Source organism: Condylura cristata, unplaced genomic scaffold, assembly GCF_000260355.1.
Source record: "Condylura cristata isolate star-nosed mole 26May11 unplaced genomic scaffold, ConCri1.0 scaffold00012, whole genome shotgun sequence".
In the NCBI taxonomy this organism is placed as follows: domain Eukaryota; kingdom Metazoa; phylum Chordata; class Mammalia; order Eulipotyphla; family Talpidae; genus Condylura; species Condylura cristata.
This window is the reverse complement of record NW_004567113.1, coordinates 17,451,927-17,470,478: the sequence shown is the minus strand read 5'-3', so window position 1 is coordinate 17,470,478 and position 18,552 is coordinate 17,451,927. Positions and strand designations below refer to the sequence as shown.

General features: G+C 41.5%; 1 protein-coding gene across 6 annotated transcripts in view; it reads left to right on the top strand.

Moving 5' to 3' along the window:
• The window catches only part of SEPT11 (septin 11), a 93,106-nt gene that overhangs the window by 59,870 nt on the left and 14,684 nt on the right, over positions 1–18,552 (top strand). For all 6 annotated transcript variants that reach the window (XM_012724100.1, XM_012724101.1, XM_012724098.1 and 3 more), the window contains exons 4-8: positions 5,500–5,686; positions 8,578–8,739; positions 13,066–13,162; positions 14,074–14,242; positions 17,115–17,247. In XM_012724100.1, the coding sequence (XP_012579554.1) occupies positions 5,500–5,686; positions 8,578–8,739; positions 13,066–13,162; positions 14,074–14,242; positions 17,115–17,247 (748 nt within the window). The remainder of the gene's footprint in view (positions 1–5,499; positions 5,687–8,577; positions 8,740–13,065; positions 13,163–14,073; positions 14,243–17,114; positions 17,248–18,552) is intronic.

Here is an 18,552-nt window from a genome sequence, read left to right as displayed (position 1 = left end):
AGTGATGTTGAACATTTTTTCATATGCTTGTTGGCCACCTGCATTTCCTCTTTGGAGAAATGTCTTTTTAGTTCTACTGCCCATTTTTTGATGGGGATGTTTACTTTAAAAAAAATAAAATATTTTTAAAGAATTTTGGTGCAGTAGGTTATTTGTAGATAGGAGCTTAAATAAACTGAATTTATAAACTTGATAATCTGATTATAAAATGATACAGTGAGATATTACCTTTTTAAAAACACACATTCGTAGTTCATAAAGCCAAGTAGATTTTGACTCTTCCCTGTAAGTTTGCTGTATGCCTGTATTTGAGGGAAGCTGTTAATCCTTAAAGCTTTCTGATCTACATCCCGTATGTTCCTCTAAGTCCCAAAATATTCTTATTTCTTCTTAACATACCCAGCCTATTATCAGTAGACTTCAAGTGCCTTAGAGCTATTTAACTATCATACTCATTCCCAAAATATGTTTGAGAAAGTTTTAGAATGTCTCAGGCCAAAAGATGATTCCAGAAAGGGACTTTCAGAGACATTTTTGAGCTGTGTCAGTTTTATGGGGATAAAACAACAAAATCAATAAATTATGGTATGTTTGCTTGGGGGTCAGAAACTTCCCTAGTACTGCAGTAGCTTATTTTTTCATTTTCCTGCATATATTTTATGCATGTGTTTTAAAAAAGAGGAACTTGAACTATTTTTGTCTAGAAATGCCTAGGTACATTTTAACTATCCCTGTTATATATATTTCCATGAGTGCCACAGAAATGATAAATATTTAATTCATACTCTGTTTTGTGCTGAGCCCTTATCTATAGAGCAATTTAAATGCTCTTAAATAAACATTGTCCTATAATGACAGGAGCAATTGTTAGATATAGTGAGAGATTTTATTTTCATTTTGCATCTGGTCAAATGGACTCTCTATCTGTACATTGTGTTGGCATGGGGAACAGCTACACTCTGCTCCTGCAGCTCAATGCCAAGGGATGATGGAGAGGTCACTGCCTGCAGGCTGCTTGTCATGCCAAGTGAAAGAGAAGCAGAGAAAACCCTGGCAACAAGAGAAAGAGTAAAGGTGCATTGTGGGAGCCAGTGAGAGAGTGAGAGCCTGGGCTTTGGCTGACCACAGTATAGACCCCGAGCAGGACCATCTCCTAGGGTTTCTCTCTCCTGGTCCAAGTTTCTCTCTGGGGTAAAGAACGTTGTGCTGGTGTACTGCCTGACTGGGAGACAGCAATTAAGTCTTTTAGGATTCCTTCCTGCATTATGAGAACTTTATTACAGCACCTTGCTGCTAAGATTGCATGTGCTGTTCCAGCCGAGAGTACTTACCTGAGCACTGCCACTACTTTGCCTCTCGCCTACACAAGGACTTTCCCTGCGGCTGGAGAGTTTTCTCTGGCCAGTACTGAAGGCCAAGTGTGGGGTATAACACTGAGCCTCATTTGCAGCTGGAAGCCCTTTAAGAAATTATCTGACTCATTTGGGTCAAATAATAGTTTCCAAGGAGATTTTGAAGAGAGGAAGTGTGATATTAACCTAACCTAGATACCAAATATTTTTTTTCTTCTGAGATTTCTTGACAATTGTTGCATAACCTCTTTAAGTGGCATTTAAAACTTTATACCCCAGAAGGCATTGTTGATACTATTGAGTATAAATCCAAATGACTTGTATTTAAAATAGCTATTCCTAGAGAACCTACTTCTGTCAAAAAATTGGAAGTAGATATGCATTTTTGTATTGGTATGTAACTGTATAGGAAGGGATGTGCTGTTTGCCTAAACCTATGATTATTTCTCCTACTTTGGGGATTAGGCAAGCTTTTCTGCAATTGATGTAAGACTTCAAGAATGTCCCAGTTTGTTTATGTAGGCTTCGATATGTCAGCATTCCTGCATCTTTATCTGCTTGGGACCAAGTTGGTTTGAAGGAGACAGGAAGAGAGATCTGGTAAGGTTTCCTGTTATGTTTAAAAGCATGATTAACTCAGGATTTCAGAGCTTCCTTGTTTTTCTATCTGTATTCCTCAGTGAAGAAGGGATCTGGAGACGAAGGGAAACCAAGTTTTGTGGTAGAACTAGAAACAGAATCATTCAACTGCCCCACACTTGGGAGATAGGAGGTAGAATATCGATGGCATATCATTAACTAAAATGACAATTGGTCCCGAAAAACATGACTAGTGGAATGAAGTCCACTGAGCAGGAATCCTCAAACTCAACAACTCTTTATCAGTTGTAAGATGGTAGTGAAGGAAATGGTTTAGTTCTTAAATTTTGTTTTTATTGCATTTTCTGAAGGAGGTTGATGAGAAACAAGAAAAATTAAGAGATGGCAAAATAGATTAATATGTGATAGGTGCTAGTCACGTATTTAATGGAGAAGCAGTCACTGAACAGAGGCATTGGTCGTTTTGCAAGAATGATCAGTGGGTAATGGGTGGGTTGACTGAAAACATCGTATACAAGGTTTTATCCATCACACTCACCTCTGTCATTTTATAGTATTTTTTTAATGGCTGGAGGTATATTCCAAAAAAAGAGTGGTCGGTAAAAAGAAATACCTCATGTCTGAATGAAAATTACATGAAAAATGTAAGGACTAGAATTTATTTGATTTCTACCACCAGTTCACTCCTCCCATGATATGCACTGCCTGCCCGCCCCATCCTCGAACTATGTTTGAATTGACTAATCAAAGCATAACTGGGTATCTTTTCTGTGACAAAGGGAACTACCAAAATAGGCAAAATTGAGATTTAGCTTCCTTATCTTTATGAGTGTAAATGTAGGTAACATAGGTAGAAAGGAGTGGAGAAAAGGGCAGAGACTTTGTTTCAAGAATTGTGAAGGAATACAAACCACTTGACTGACTTGTTATGCGTCAGGGGGAAACTATTATTTTAGCAGCATAATTAGATCTCCAACATAAGGAGTGATTTTGGGAACTCATACTTGTGCATATGTTTTTCACTTGTTTTTAATGATACAGAAGGTAAAAATTGGTGGGACTTGTACTTGGTAGTGTGAGGGGGGAGGGTAGAAGAAGAGGTCTCTGGGTGGAGCCCCAGGTTTCTGACTTGGGCAGTGGTATAGATTCACTGTGCTAAGGAGTACAGGAGAAGTGGGGGTTTAGGAACCAGAAGGAGAATTTCATTTTGGACATGTCTTAGAAGAATAAATAGAAATATCTGGTAAGTAGTTGGATGTTTGGGTTTGAAGCTTGGGTGAAAGATCTGCGCTGTAAGTAGAGATTTATGAATAATCAGCCGGTAGGGAGTAAGTGAAACATGGAAATAAATCTTATTTTCCAGAAAGACCACATAGATGGAAAAGGAGGAGATTGAAAGAAGACTCTTGAATTCCTTAATGGGCAGGCAGAGGGAAGCCCAGCATATAAGAAAAAACAAGGGGTTTCTTGGACACATTAAATCCAGGGCAGAAAGCATTCCTAAGTGGAAAAGAAGAGATACGCCATCATAAGCTTTGAAGGATCAGAATCAAAACCAGAGACATAAAGGGAAATTAATAGAAAGCAAAGCCATATGTGGACTTTTAGGGAAAGGGAAATTAATAGAAAGCAAAGCCATATGTGGACTTTTAGGGAGGAAGTGCTGAGAAGCTAAAACCAGGAAGTCAGGAAGGAACCACTGCTTGAGAACTGTTCTTCCTCTCGTTGGGGCTAAGAGAGTCTGCGGAAGGCCCTAAGGCCTGGTCTACTCCTCAGTGTCGGCTGGCAGGTGAGACTGGGTTTGCTTCCCTGCTGGACGAGAGCCCAGTAGAACTGTTATTGAGGAACCAGGCAAGAGTAAAGCCCTTCTTCCCCTTGTCTTTTTTCAGTCAGTCTTGCATTTCTCTTATTTGTTTTTTCTTTTCCTTCTTTTTATGTCCCAGGACTTTAACTGTATTAGTTTACTTACTTGCCACAGCCGCTCTCTAATTTTGTCCTTGATTTACAAATGAGGAAACTGAGATGCAGAGAGTTTTAGTCACTTGCCCAAAGTCAACACAGCTATTAAATTCTGTCACTAGATTTTATAGCTACTTCCACTTCTAACCACCATCTTATGAAACTATCCTGTAATAATAATAATAATAATAATGATGGTTATAGCTATTACTATGTAATATCTGCCAATATTTAAAAATTGGAGAGCAGAAGAATCTTATTACTTGTACAATGTTCTTATTGGAGTTTTGCCATAATTTATGACTTTATTATTACTACAGCACTTTCTACTTTTTCTGGAAACTTTTAGAGATTTTTTGTATGCTTGAATTGAACCAATGGATTATGATAAACCACCAGGGAAAAATATCATCAAACTGGTTTTTTTCTGATTGCTTCAGTCTTAAAAACAAACTTATTTTTCCTTGTTTTTATTTTTTTTTAATTTTTTTTCTCGAAGAATATCTTCTCTCAACTTCATTGTATAAAAGATTTGTAGTTCCCTTCAAGGATTTCAGTTTAATTTATGGGTCTGGGACATGAGTGTTAAAAGGTTTTATTTTTCTTAAAGCTAACATCGCTCCTCAGTAAGGTAGGAAATTTAGGGAGAATTAATGCTTTTTGTTCCGATAGATCATTCTCACTGCCACTGACACTAATTTCTGAATACGTCCTTGGAGACCTGAGTCTGTGGCTTTTCCACAGTGACCTAATGTACTACTACTTAATCCGTGGAGGACATGAGTTTCTTTTTTTGAGTGTGTATTCCCAGTATGCTATTAATGATTGTATTTATGGTTGGTTAATGGAATCATACATAATTACTCAAAACAGATCTGATGAGAAGAGAGAGTTGCAGAGTTTACCTTTAAGTAATAAAATGTTGGCTCTGAGGAATTTTGAAGATAATAGTCCAGGCACCTCAGGTTACAGAGCTATGCACAGGGTTCTGAGAGAGAACAGCACCCTGATCTCTGCAGGAATGGAGAAGGGATGAGCTCCTAAAAGGAGGTACTGCTGGGTCCTGAAATCACAAAGCAGCTTCATTTTGTCCACCACCGTTCTGCCAGTCGATGAGGCTGTCAAAGTCACAATACTATTGGAACAAATTTGAGTCTCAGGAGGAAAGAATGCCAGTTCAAAAACACTGAGAGTTCTACAGGTGCCATGGGGGATAGTGACAGCTCATTGCACACATCTGTACTTTCTGAAGGGTTAGCGGAGAGAGTTTGTAGGCAAAACATTGTTCCAGGAAGAAGGGCTTGAGGGGTGTTGTTCCTGGAGGTCGGTGGGGGCGTAGTGTGTGACCTGCTGTCAGGTTGAAAGTTACTGGTACAGAAAGGGTGAGGTAGGGAGTGGAGAGAAGATCCTGGAGCAGGTGATGGAAGGCCTGGGTGTTGGGTAAGGAACATGGGCTTTAGTTCTTAGCAGAGATGGAACCATTGAACTTCCCGGAGGATGGTGCCACACTGAACTGCAGAAGAAGTTTGATACTAGAAACTTTGTGATTTGAATATGTGCTTTTAAAAAACATTCTTCTATATTCTAGCTACAAGCCAATAGTGGAATATATTGATGCCCAATTTGAGGCCTACTTGCAAGAAGAATTAAAGATCAAACGTTCTCTCTTCAACTATCACGACACCAGGATCCACGCATGCCTCTACTTCATTGCCCCTACTGGACATTCCCTGAAATCTCTGGATCTGGTCACCATGAAAAAGCTGGATAGTAAGGTACCCACTGCCATTCTGGTTACTCCCACTTTCCTTTTAGCAACTTTGCCTGAAGGCCCAACTGATTATGCTTTTAGTATAATTTTGGATGTATTTTGTTTTAAACACTTTTTTTTTAGAGCAGTTAAGGCTCATAGAAAAATTAACAAGAAGCTCATAAAAAATTAACAAGTGGGGTTTAAGTTGTTGAACATACACTGATATGTCATCATCATGAATGTTTCTGCTATACATAAAAATTCATTCTTGGCATTGTACATTCTATGGACTTGAACAAATGTGTGATGTATATCCATCACTATCCTATCACACAGCATGTCTTCACGACCTGATCTTCATCTACTTGTTCGTTCCTCTTCCATGCCCTGACCCCATAATTTGTTTTTTCTGGTTAACAGACTGTAGGGTTTAGCAGCATGAAGAGAATATTTCTTGATTTAGGCCAAAACAAAATAAAAACAATAAAACTATGTAGCTTATTACAATGTATTTTTAATTCTTGAGTTAGCACCAGTGTATGTGCTAATGAGGCCTGGGTATTATATAGTAGAGATACCTACGTGGTCATAGGAAAGGTTAAATTTAGAAGATTGAAATATAATTTCAAAATTTATTTCCTTAAAGGTTTTTTTTCTAAGTCTCTTTAAAGGGTTTTAGACCATTTAAAATGTTTGGCCTTAATTTGAAGCTCATAATTTTTAAAAGTTAATTTTTATCAATGATAGAAGAGGTTAAATTCTTTTATCTTCTTATATATTAAAATTGAACTCCATCCATTTGTTCAAAAGAAGTAGTTTTCATTTCTATTTGACCCCACATTTTCATTTATAATCTTGCTCTTTCACAGTGTTTGAGGGAAGGGACTGGCAAGTTTAACATGCGGCATTCTACTTTACATTAATTTAATTTTTCCATTTTGAAAACACTTCCTTTTGACATATAGAAGCTGCCCACTGTAGCAAGAGCAACCACAAAACTCAGCTGTGGTATTTTGTCTTAGGTTTGACCATCCTTCCGAGCTCAACAAAGAGGCTTATTCTCTTTGCTGTTAGTTTCTGTCCACCCGACACTTTAAAAGACAGTTTTTCCTCCAGAGATATTTAACAGTGAGAAAACACGGAGAAGATCAGCCTGTCCCTATACCTTCATCTGACCTGGCCCCTGTGGCTGAGGTAGAGCCAGTAGGTTCCTTGGACTTCGGTGTACCCAGACCATTCGTTTCCAGAAAATACCCTAACAGCTGAGAGGATGACTGTGGCTAGAATACTTTGGGGGATAACTCAGAGCCCTTCTGCTCATTTGGTTTGCCACGGTGCTGAGACGCCTTGTTCTCTGCTCTGCCTTGGCCATGAGTCTTGGGCCAGGAGGCGTGAGACAGAGGTGGCTCCTGAACTGAGCAGAGGTTGTAGCCACACCAGCCTTAGTAGGTTTGTGCTTGGTAGAGTTGATTCAAAGGGGAAAGAAAATAAAGCAGCATGAACACACCTAATAAGACAATCACCATCAAACAGGTTAACCTGCCTTCAAAGAATTGATAATTGTAGAGTGGCTGGCTGAGAAAAAGATTCTCAATCTAGACTGCTTGGTTTGTTTGTCTACTCGGATCAAACTGGTGAGGAAGCTATAAACCTTGCCATTTTGTCTCAATTGAATTAAATGAATGCTAGCTGTGCACACAGAAGCCATTAAGGACAACTGGAAGTTTTTTGCCCCTTGGGCCCTGGCCTAATAAGCATGAATGCCTAGCATCAGTGTTGTTTTCTGCATCTGTAACTTGCTGGAGCAAGCCATAGACAAGGAGATGAGGAGTTACTCAAAGATTGTGTTGAAGAATCACGTTTTTCTATCAGCATGTCATCTCATGCTGATTTGTCAGGATTTTTTTTTTTGGCTCTTGGAATAAAAAGAAAAGCAAAGGAATGCAGCCATGACCTGGAAACTCCCCCCTGGAGACTCTTCTCTGAGGATTGCATTCTCACCAAGTCTGTTCCCTTTGTTTCTGAGCTGGGTGGAGAACAGGGTCCCAGGCTTTGGATAGCAGTAACATCTTTTGGAGACTCTGTACCTAAAGAGTTAAAGAATGTTTATCTTAAAAAATAGATTAAAAAAATAATTGTCCTGCTATCAGTACAGGGGATGTTGGGAGAAGAATGTCCTAAGTTGAGTCTTGGGCTGCACTCAGGGGTGTCGTTGGTTCTCCTGAGCTTTCTGCCATTGTTGTCCAGCTGAGTTCTCTCTGGTCTTTGTAACCGATGCTCTGAAAATGAGCTTGGCCTTTGGCACTGGGTCTCAGTCTGGCACGAAGGCGTAATAGGATAGAAGCTAATTTTCAAAAGAATTAGTTGGTGTGATTCTGAAAATTTTAGAAGTAGGTGACACCACTTTTGTTTTGGTTACTACTTGGTACTTTTTCCCTAATGGTTTTCAGGTCATCAGAAGAAAGGAAGGATGTTCTGCGTGAAGTTGAGTCCCTCCCCTTCTAGCAGAATACAGGCTTTGTTGTTACACTATTAGGAACTTGCAAAAATCAAGTTCCAAAGTAGCTGGGAGGGTTCTAAAAGGAGTGGCTGGGTAGTCAAAGAATAGGCGTCTTTGTTATTGATACTTGTCATAGAATAACATTTCCTTTTTTACTCTATAAAGAAGAATGAGGTAGCACAGAAGAGGAAATTACAAGTAGCTTTCAGTGCATTTTGAGAGGAAGTGTAAGTGTTCAGAAGATAGAACTGAAGGTTATCCTATATCAGTTCTGCATTTAGGGAGAAAGTCTGATTTTCAATTTCTTCTCTCTTTATTTTTGAGTTTTATAATTTGTTTGCTAGGTTTTACTCATTTGTCAAATCACCTTTCTTATGTTGGAATTGTATAAAAAAATGGATTTTGTTTTACAGGTGAACATCATTCCAATAATTGCAAAAGCTGACACCATCGCTAAGAATGAATTGCACAAATTCAAAAGTAAGATTATGAGTGAACTGGTCAGCAATGGAGTCCAGATATATCAGTTCCCCACAGATGAAGAAACAGTGGCAGAAATCAATGCAACAATGAGTGTAAGTCCTCAAGCAAAAGCAGACTGCCCTGGGATTTCCCCACAAGTGATTCCTAGTAGCAATGTTGCAGAGGGTCCAGAACATTGACTAATAAATCTGACTACTTCGCCCTCATCCAACTCTGCCACTGGTTTAAGTCATATCACTATCTCATGCCTCAGTTTCCCCATCTACCAAATGGGACCATTAGTCAAGATGATTGCAAATTTCCTTCCTCTTGGGGAAAGATCTTGGGGGCGGGGGGTGGGGGGGAGTAGACAGTGCTGGTCCAGCACCACTACATGGAAAGCAGCTGAAAGGAAAGCGGCCTCTGCCTGCTTCTGTCATTGTTGGCAGAAATGTGCCCACCTGCCTCACATGTGCTCCTGTAGTTGTTCTGTTACAGGGCACCCAGAGTGAACTGGGCCGCCTTTCGGTGGGGCCTCACCCACACGCTTAGAATTCAGTTATACTGCAGGCGCACACAAAAGGGGCAAAATGGGTTTATTTACAAAAAGGGGAAAGGAACAGGAAATAACCCAGGGAATACAAAGTAACTGGAATACAAAAAAAAAGAAACAAAGTAACTGGAATACAATACCAGCTGGCTGACTGAAAACGCCAAGTCATGCAATCCGGAGAGCTGTTTCCCGAGCAAGAGACTCAATGGTGCCCTATTTATCCCCCAATGTCCCAGAATTCCTGCTTAGCTCTGCCCTCACCCTGGTACTGCTGGGAGTTGTAGTTTTCAGTCACTGGAGTAGGGAGTGGAGTCCACAAGACTGCAGAGTTCCTTTAGGACATCCTTCCTCTTAACAGTTCCTGTCTGTCCTTAGATTTTTTTCCCCCCACTTCCCTTACCTGTTTTCCTTATACATTTCCTGAATCATGAGGTGAATTGGCCATTGAGGGTATAATTTCCACATCACAGGGAGGAATTGGTCAGGAGATAAACGATTCGACTCCACTTCTAAGTGTGCCTGTGATGTCATCTTCCTGTATAGCCTCCACCCTGCCGGCTGTCTCTTGGCCTCTGAGCCTGTGTGTCTTCTAGTCACAGCTCAGCTCCGAGCCACAGTTACACGTTATCTGTGTCCATTCAGGGATGCATAACTTCTGTGAAGTTAGCATTCTTTATACAGGTAGTAGCTATCTGTGATGGTTTTGGAATTCTTAAGTTTGTAGAATAGTTTAGTGAGATGTAATTAGAAGCTGCTGGGTGGCTTGGGTTTTCCTGAACACATGCTAGAAACTGATTCAGAAGTGTATTGGTAGCTCTGAAAGTCAGCCTAGGATTTTTAATTTGTGGTAGGATGAGGCATGTCCTACATTCCTTAGATAGATCCGATTGTGAAAAGTGTCTAGTCAAGTCATTATTAAATGAAATAAAGACACTCTTTGTTATTAATAGCTTTATTGAGACTGCTTGCTATACTGTGCAGTTCGTCCATGTAAAGTATACGGTGATTTTTTTCAACTTTTACAGAATTGTTAAGGCTGGGCCATAGCCAATTTTAGAACATTCTCATCACCATCATCACCCTTCTCCTCTCCACCCCCCAATGTTTCTTTCGGCCATGAATCTTCCATCCCAGCCATTGGCGGCCACTGAGCTTTCTTATTGCTATAGATTTGCAGGTTCTGGAAATCACATAGAAAGAAAATCATTCTGAGGCTCATTGAGAAAATTAAATGACTTGGTTAAAGCCATCCAGTTAGCTGCAGCGCAGAGATTTCAACACAACTCGCCTGGTCCCCAGTCCTGTGTTATTTACTATCGTCATCAAGGAGAGGCATGTTATCCACAAACTGCTTCTTTTTTCTTCAGTTCAGCATATGGATTTTTCTATGTTGGGCCGTTGCCATTTAGGGAGGAACTGCTTTCTTACAGAGTGCCCACATGACTAGGGCTTTGGCCACAAATGTTATATCTCCTCCTTCTGGGCTGTTACTTTATAACTTTGAAGTATAGGGATCACATGAATGCAGAGGTCGCCTCACTCCATCCTCCCCTGTGTGATCATACTCCAAGCGGTGTGGCCCTCTCTGCCTGCCATGCCCCTTGGCCGAGGCGGCAAAGGCTCAAGATGGAAACTGAGGAGCAGTTTCTCCCTGAGAAACAACATAAGGGGTTGTGTGAGGAAGTTGGTCACGGGTGGGCGAGTGGCTAGATTCACACAAAAAACAGAGGCAAAACTAGTCTGTACAAGAGCAGTGAGAGATTTTGTCTTGGTGCCATTACTGTGTAACCAACACCTGAGAGAAGTGTGAGTTTCAACAGGGGCTGGTGGACAGGAAGTTCTGTTTCAGCCCATTTAGAACAGACACTGTTGAGGCACTTCATGTACAGCTTTGAACTACGTAATACACAAGAGCTCTCTCACCTGCAAAATTTTCTGGTTATAGGTTTTGTGAGCATCCTACTCATAGTGGCACCTGACGTTTTTGACATATTTGGAGCCTTGGCAATGTGCTGGGCACTGTTTGGAGGCTTTGAATTTAATGCTCCTTACAGTCTCATGGAAGGTACTATACCTCCTCCCTCCTGTGTGAGTAAACCGCAGCACCTGGAACTGCACAGCAGTAGAGGGAGGACCAGTGCTGACACCTCACCCTTTATGCTAACTGCCGCCCAACCAAGAACGCTGTTCTCGCTTATAGCTTTGCCACAGTTTCAGACTCAGGTAGTACTGGTTTGTTCTGCTGTAGAAATCCAGTTTGGGGTTTCAGTGTGGGATCAAGAAGTAACATGGATGGATGACACCTCATTCATCCTTTTAGTCTTTCCTCATCCTTTTTATTATTTTGCATGAAACTAAATTTATATTAATTTTTTGGGGAAGAAAGTACCTGTGAACCTGTGCTCTCTTTATCAGATTAATAGAACTGAAAATCCTTGATATTCCCAGATTAATCCTGACCTATATGAAGAAAGTTTCTTTTGCATTCTTCATTGCAGCTAGTTGCTGGTGATGAAACTCTAGATTTTGGAAAACAGATTTGCTTTCATCACTCAGTTTAAATGGGAAAAATTATTTCCTTAGTTTTCACACCAAAATGTTGGTGTAAAGAGAAATTTAAATTTGTTAAAGAAATGTAACAAGTTATGGAAAGAGAATGTGCTTTCTTTCCTTCCAAGTGAGTGAGATAAACTAGAAAAATATAAATATCTTGGTCATCAGACAAAATAATACTACTTGGGTAATTTGTGCTGAGGGTTATGCAGTTCTCTGTGGGAAAGGATCTGTTTATTAGATCAAGGAGTCCTAAATAATTCTCGAATAGCCATTCCAGTCTGATTATATTCAAATAAAAAAAAATTGGAATGACTTTTTTTCCCCCGAGAATGTGGCACTAGTTACCAAATAAATCAGTGTGGAAGAGTTTCTTGTCTTGAACACCATCTCTGCTAGAGATAAATCTGAGTGTAGGCCTTGGGCCAGTGACTTGGGCTAACATGCATTTCTGATTTTAGTTTTGTGACATGATCAAGTGTTTAAAGCTATGTTGTTCAGTAGAACTAGATGTGAACCACCTAAGTAATTTAAAATTGGTTATCACAATTAACAGGTAAGAAGACACATTTAATTTCAAGAATTCATTTCACTTAACATGTCCAAAGTATTAAAACTTCAACATTTAGCTTATATAAAAATTTTTGAGATATTTTAAGATCATAGTCCATCCCAATGTTATTTCTAATATACACAAACATTTTCCCATATGAAATAAACACTGCAAAGATCATTTTCCCTTAATATTTCTATCCATTGGGAAACCCAAGGAGATTGCAACTGAGATGGAAAAATGCACAAAAATATGTAAAAATAAACTATTATAATTAAAAAAAATTTCCATCCATGTTGATAAATTACTTTTATTTTTTTTAGAAGATTGCAGTTTGATGCACGGTGAAATACAGTGCTACCAAAACAGTGATGTTATATTTAATGGGTTAATATTTTACACTGGTACCACTTCTTGAACTTAAGTGTAAATTAATTGGAAGGAAATAAGATTCAGCTTCTTCACCCCAGAAGATCCATTTCGTGCTCCACAGCCACGTGATCACTGGCCGCCAGGTTGGCAGCACTTGACACTTCATGTATTATAACAGCGGCTCGGACCGTTTCCCCGTGAAGGTAGCTCCCACCAAATACTCACCTTCGGGCCTGGAAGGAGCCATGTAGCCCAAGCCCTCCCCCACTGAACTGCAGAGACTCTGCCTCTCCTTTTCTCTCCCCTTTCTCCGGCCGCTAACTAAGCCCTGCAGGAGGAGTGCAGAGAAGGTGGAAAATGGCCTCAGCGCTGTGGAAGGTAACTCCCTCCCCCTTGTCTACTTGGCAGGTTCATCTGCCCTTCGCAGTGGTTGGCAGCACTGAAGAGGTGAAGATTGGCAACAAAATGGCAAAGGCCAGGCAGTACCCCTGGGGTGTGGTGCAGGGTATGTATGCTTTACAGGGGAGGGAGTCTTCACTTTAATCCTTGAAGTGACTATCCACATGTCTTCCACCTTGGGCAGGAGGAAGGGAGGGGCAGGGTTATAAACCTGGCAGTGGTGGAGAAACGGCGATCTGGCCTTCTCTGGTGGTGCAACCCGTTAAGGCGCAGCACTGAAAGCTGGCAGCAGTCACTTCATTGCAAGTTCGATTCCTGCTGCAGAGGTGACCCACATGGCGTGGCAGACCTCTCCTGACTGGCCCACTGCTCCCTCAGCAGTGTACTTCGTGGATCTGCCTGTTCTGCTCCCCATTCTGTCTCTGGGGAATCCTTTTGCTGCCCTCACACCTCTAGCCTGGACCCTAGTTCTGTATACATAAATAAATAAATCTTAAAAGAAAAAAAATAGATAAATGGTGATTAGAGAGGTGGGCCATGGAGAGAAATGGCTGGAAAGTCCTAATATTTCTGAGGCAACCCCTCAGAAGGTTGACTTTTTTGGAAGTTCTCTGTGAATCCCTGATAGAAGAGTTCATTCCTAGGAGTTTGTTTTTAAAATTTATTTACTTATGCATACAGAACTGGGGTACAGGCCAGAGGTGCAGGAGCAGTGAGAGGCTTCACCAGAGACAGAGTGGGGAGCAGAGCAGGCAGATCGACGAAGTACACTGCTGAGGGGAGCAGCAGGTGGGTCAGGAGAGGTCTGCTGCGCCATGTGGATCACCTCTGGGGCGGGGATCGAACTCACCCTGAAGAGGCTTTAGCTTCTTAGTGCTGTGCTTTAACCCACTGTGCCACCAGGGAGGGCCTGTTTGCAGAGGTTTTAGGAGCCCTGGTAGCAGCCTCTTGGAAGCATCCCTCAGGTTCAGTGCCCTCACTACTCCCTTGCTCCCCTCTTCTCCCAATCTCTTATAGTTGAGAATGAAAATCATTGTGACTTTGTGAAACTTCGGGAGATGCTGATCCGTGTGAACATGGAAGATCTGCGAGAACAGACTCACACCCGCCATTATGAATTGTATCGACGCTGTAAGCTCGAGGAGATGGGGTTCAAGGACACAGACCCTGACAGCAAACCCTTCAGGTATGAAGTCACCCCCAAGTCAGGTGTTCCCCAGACAGCGGCTAGGGCGGTATGCTGGTGCATCACTGAAGTGCTTGTTGGATTGAGACACAAAATAACGGGACCTGATGGAGAAGGGTCACAGGGTGTTTGCCAGGTGTTGCGGTTACCATGATATTTGCATTATTGTAACTTAATGAGTCACTGTTGTCAACATCATTTTATAGATGAGGAAACTTAAGTCACTGAAAGTGCAAACAACTGACCCAAAGGCCTGTAAGTAGTAAGTGATGGGGGTGAGTTGTTAACCCTGGCCCTTACTAGTTACTCATGGGGCCTTTACAAGGGTGAGGTCCCTCTTGACAGTGTGCTTCATTCATAATGGCCAGATGGTTCTTCTATTTTTCCTTTTCAGGTGAAGTAATAACAGCTATTACAAGATTATATAAAGTTTAGATGTGTATAAACAGACTTACTTTTGAAATACTCTAACTAGCCTTCAGGGTTTCAGCACATTTCTAACAACAACAGGGTAAGAAAGGGGATAACTTCTAGAAAATCCCTTATTACCCCATGCAGTACCTCTTGAGGGCACCGGGCTTGGTGAGGTGAATTGGAAACCCCAGCTAAAGGGAGTGTAATAAAGAAGTTAACTTCTTGCCAAGCTTGCATCTTTTAGTCCTGCCCTGGGGGCTTATAAATCTGACCCTCTTTAATGGTGTCACCTACTGGGTTTCTTTTTGTATGCACAGCCTTAGCTAATTGAACCTTGAAATGTGTTGACCGAGAAATAAACCATACAAAGCCAAGCCTACCTGGTTATTAAGCCTGTGGGAGGCGAGGCTTTATCTTTATTTTTTCTTTTTGCATAGAACTTAGCATAGAAACAAAAGAAACTTGCAATAAAATCAAACCCATTTGTCCCCCACCTTCCTCCATTCAGTGGATACAGCCTCAGGTCTTGGTTCTCTACTCAACCTGTCTGGGCTCCCGTTTCTTCATGATAAAGTGGAATTATTTCACATTAATCGTTACTTAATAATTATAATTATAATAATTCATTATTCTCCTCATTATACAACGAGGAAACTGTGACTAGTTCAGGGGACAGCAGCTCTAGTCAAAGGACTTTTGCTATAATGGGCCAGATAGTGAATATGTTAAGCTCTGAGGGCCATGTGGTCTTTGCCTTAAATACTCAGCTTGCCTCCTAGTGTGAAAGCAGCCTTGAGACCTTAAATGAGGGGGTGTGGCTGTGCCAATAAAACCTAACAAAAAGCAGGTGAGAGTCAAATTTAGCTCTTTGGGTGTAATTTGCCAGCCTCTGGACCAGATCAGCTTGCCTGCAAAAGCTACAATGCCTGTGACTGTTGACTTTTGATAAATGTAACTTTACTCCTCAAATGTTAAGAAACATTTGACACACCCATGTTCTTTTCAACTTGAAGAGTGTGGTGCAGCCCCTTTCACCATCCTTCACCATCCTGGCTGGTTCCCTGGCATTGGGAGGGTGAGGGAGATTTCTGCTGCTTAGGCACACAACCTGTCTCCTTCTCAGATGCTAATTGCATCTCCGGTAGCCTGGGGCAGTGGCCTGCCAGGAACACATGTTCATGGGTAGGTCCAGTGGCCCACAGCTCTGGCCTCCCTGAAGACAAGAGGCTTTGAAGCCAGTGGCAGATGGCATTGAGGCTGCCAGCCCTGGGAAGATGCTTTATTCCCATGTCTTCCGTTGTTTCTATTTCTACTAGCCTGAGTTTTTGTTCTTGATGATAAAAAGGGAAAATATATAACACATAAATGACCAAGGCCTTTATTCTTTTTCTTATATAAGCAGAGAATAGTAGACCCTTTAAAATAAGCACCTTTGTCATCTCAGTGGCCATGAACACTGGAATCAGATTTCCTCTCAGAAATCTGCCCCTTCAAACTCAGGTATCCACCTCTGGATGCCGGGCAAGATCATTTGGAGTGGAAAAGTTGGCTTTGACTTACATGCCTTAGCAAATTACAAGTTGAAATGAGTTTGGCTTCCTTTTCTTGGAAATCACTACTTTACAAAGGGCTCAGCCTTGTCCTTGAGGAGTGTCCGGTGTCCCCAGCACTTCCTGTGACCCTGTGCAGTAAGGTGACCCAGTCTGAGGGGTACACAGTTAAAGAAAAGCAAAGTTCCACAATATGAGTGATTTCTCAGAATTTCAGCTTCAAAGTAATCACTCTTGGACACACTTAGATTTTTTCCATTTAAGCTTAAAAGTATATAAATGAAGGGCTTGGTTTTTTGTATTCTCAAAGTAGAAGACCCCTGTGTAAGTACAGAGTGAAATCCAGCCTTCACTTTTCACCCCCAGGTCTACCATTTGCCCTCGGGGCCCCATTTGTGAAGGTTAGGGTGATGGTTTTACTCACTTTCCCTGACTTCTTCCCACAGTCATATTCCTGATGGTACCATATTCCTGCTTTAGACAGAGGACTGAGGCTCACAAGCTGCCGTAGCCAGAATCTCTTCCTCTTTTTGACCCAGGCCTGTGCATACCTCTCCCAGTACTAAGTCACCTCCGCCTTCTAAAATGCGACATCATATCTTTGGTGTCTACCTGGTATGCCAGTCCAGACATTAGTAGTCAGTCCAGGCTTTTCTGTGTGAAGATCACTAAGTCTTGGCAAATTAAGAGACATAATCACTAGCGCTCCACTGTGCTTATTGACTCATGCAGTTGCTGATGAGCATGTGTTCTGATTTGTGCATCACTGAAAGGGAGTTTTGTGTCCCGATTCTGGTAAGTGGCAGCCACATCTACTTTTAGGAAATGAATGGGTTGACATTATGTAAACTAAAGCTTCTTTTTATGCAACTTCATGACAATGTCTTTGGTTGGTACTTTCTGACTAGTCTTCAGGAGACATACGAAGCAAAAAGGAATGAATTTCTGGGAGAACTTCAGAAGAAGGAAGAAGAAATGAGACAAATGTTTGTAATGAGAGTGAAGGAGAAAGAAGCCGAACTTAAAGAGGCAGAGAAAGAGGTAAGCCACCCGTCTTCGAGGGAAAGAAATACAAGTAAGGTGTTCTATTCATACTTCATTCTTACAGGACTTCAAGCTGTCCTAAGTACTTACTGCAAACTTACATACAAGAAAAGTAGATCAGACATTCTTCTCTCCATTTTATGGATGATAAAACTGAGTCATGAAAGGGTAAACAGTGTACCTAGAAAGCAGAGACCAAAACTAAGTCTTAGAACTCCACACTTTAGTGCCATGTATTTGTAACTCTATGTGTTATCCTGTACATGTAATGAAATGTAAGATTTAGGATTCTGGGACTGTTGCTATTATTTTGGTCCATCAGCCAACTCAGTAACCTAAACAGTGGAGTGGCCTCGGACACCCTGAGAGAGACTTGTCTCCCTCCCCCAGTCTGTGGTCAGTTCATGTGACTTTATGCCTTACCATCCGTCCCATGGTAGGAGAGATGAGAGAGAAATGTTTGCCTCTGATGGAGGATAATAGGTATCTCAGGTGCTGGCCCTATAGTTCAGTATACTTCCTAATGATGTTATCTAAACAGTTTCCTCATCTTCCCCTTTTATTTCAGAAAGTTGGCTGAAACTTAGAACTAATTTAAAAAGCTAAATGTTCCACATTGTTTGCTGCAGAAAAATGAAAGTTGAGCCTTATTTGTTGTTGACTTAAAATACCCGGTGGATGCTGGGGTAAAATATGGGGTGATCTGAGAATTTTTTCCTCCCTCATTTCTTTCCTTCCTCCTTGTAATAATTAAAAAATATATATTTATGCATACAGAACTGGGATACAGGCCAGTAGCAGGTGCAGGGGCGGTGAGAGGATTCACCAGAGACAGAGTGGGGAGCAGAACCAGCCTACTGATGAAGTACACTGCTGAGGGGAGCAGTGGGCACTGCTGGAGGGGAGCATTGGGCTGGAGGGGAGCAGTGGGCAGGTCAGGTCTGCTGCACCATGTGGACCTCTGGGGCAGGTGGGGATCAAACTCATGCTGAAGTGGCTTTATCTTCTTAGTGCTGTGCTTTAACTCACTGCACCACCTGGGAGGGCCCATAATAATTTTCTTAATTTGACATTTTAAGAGCCAGACATTTCTCAACATATTATTATTACTTAAATAGCATATTGTTTAGGGGCCCCCCCAGTGGCTCAAGGGGATTAAAGCACAGCACTAGGAAGGTAGCCATAGCCACTGCAGTGCGAGCTGGATCCCCCGGCCAGGGAGGTGACCCACATGGCACAGCAGACCTCTCCTGACCCACAGTTCCCTCAGCAGTGTGTTTCAGTCCATCTGCCTATTCTGCT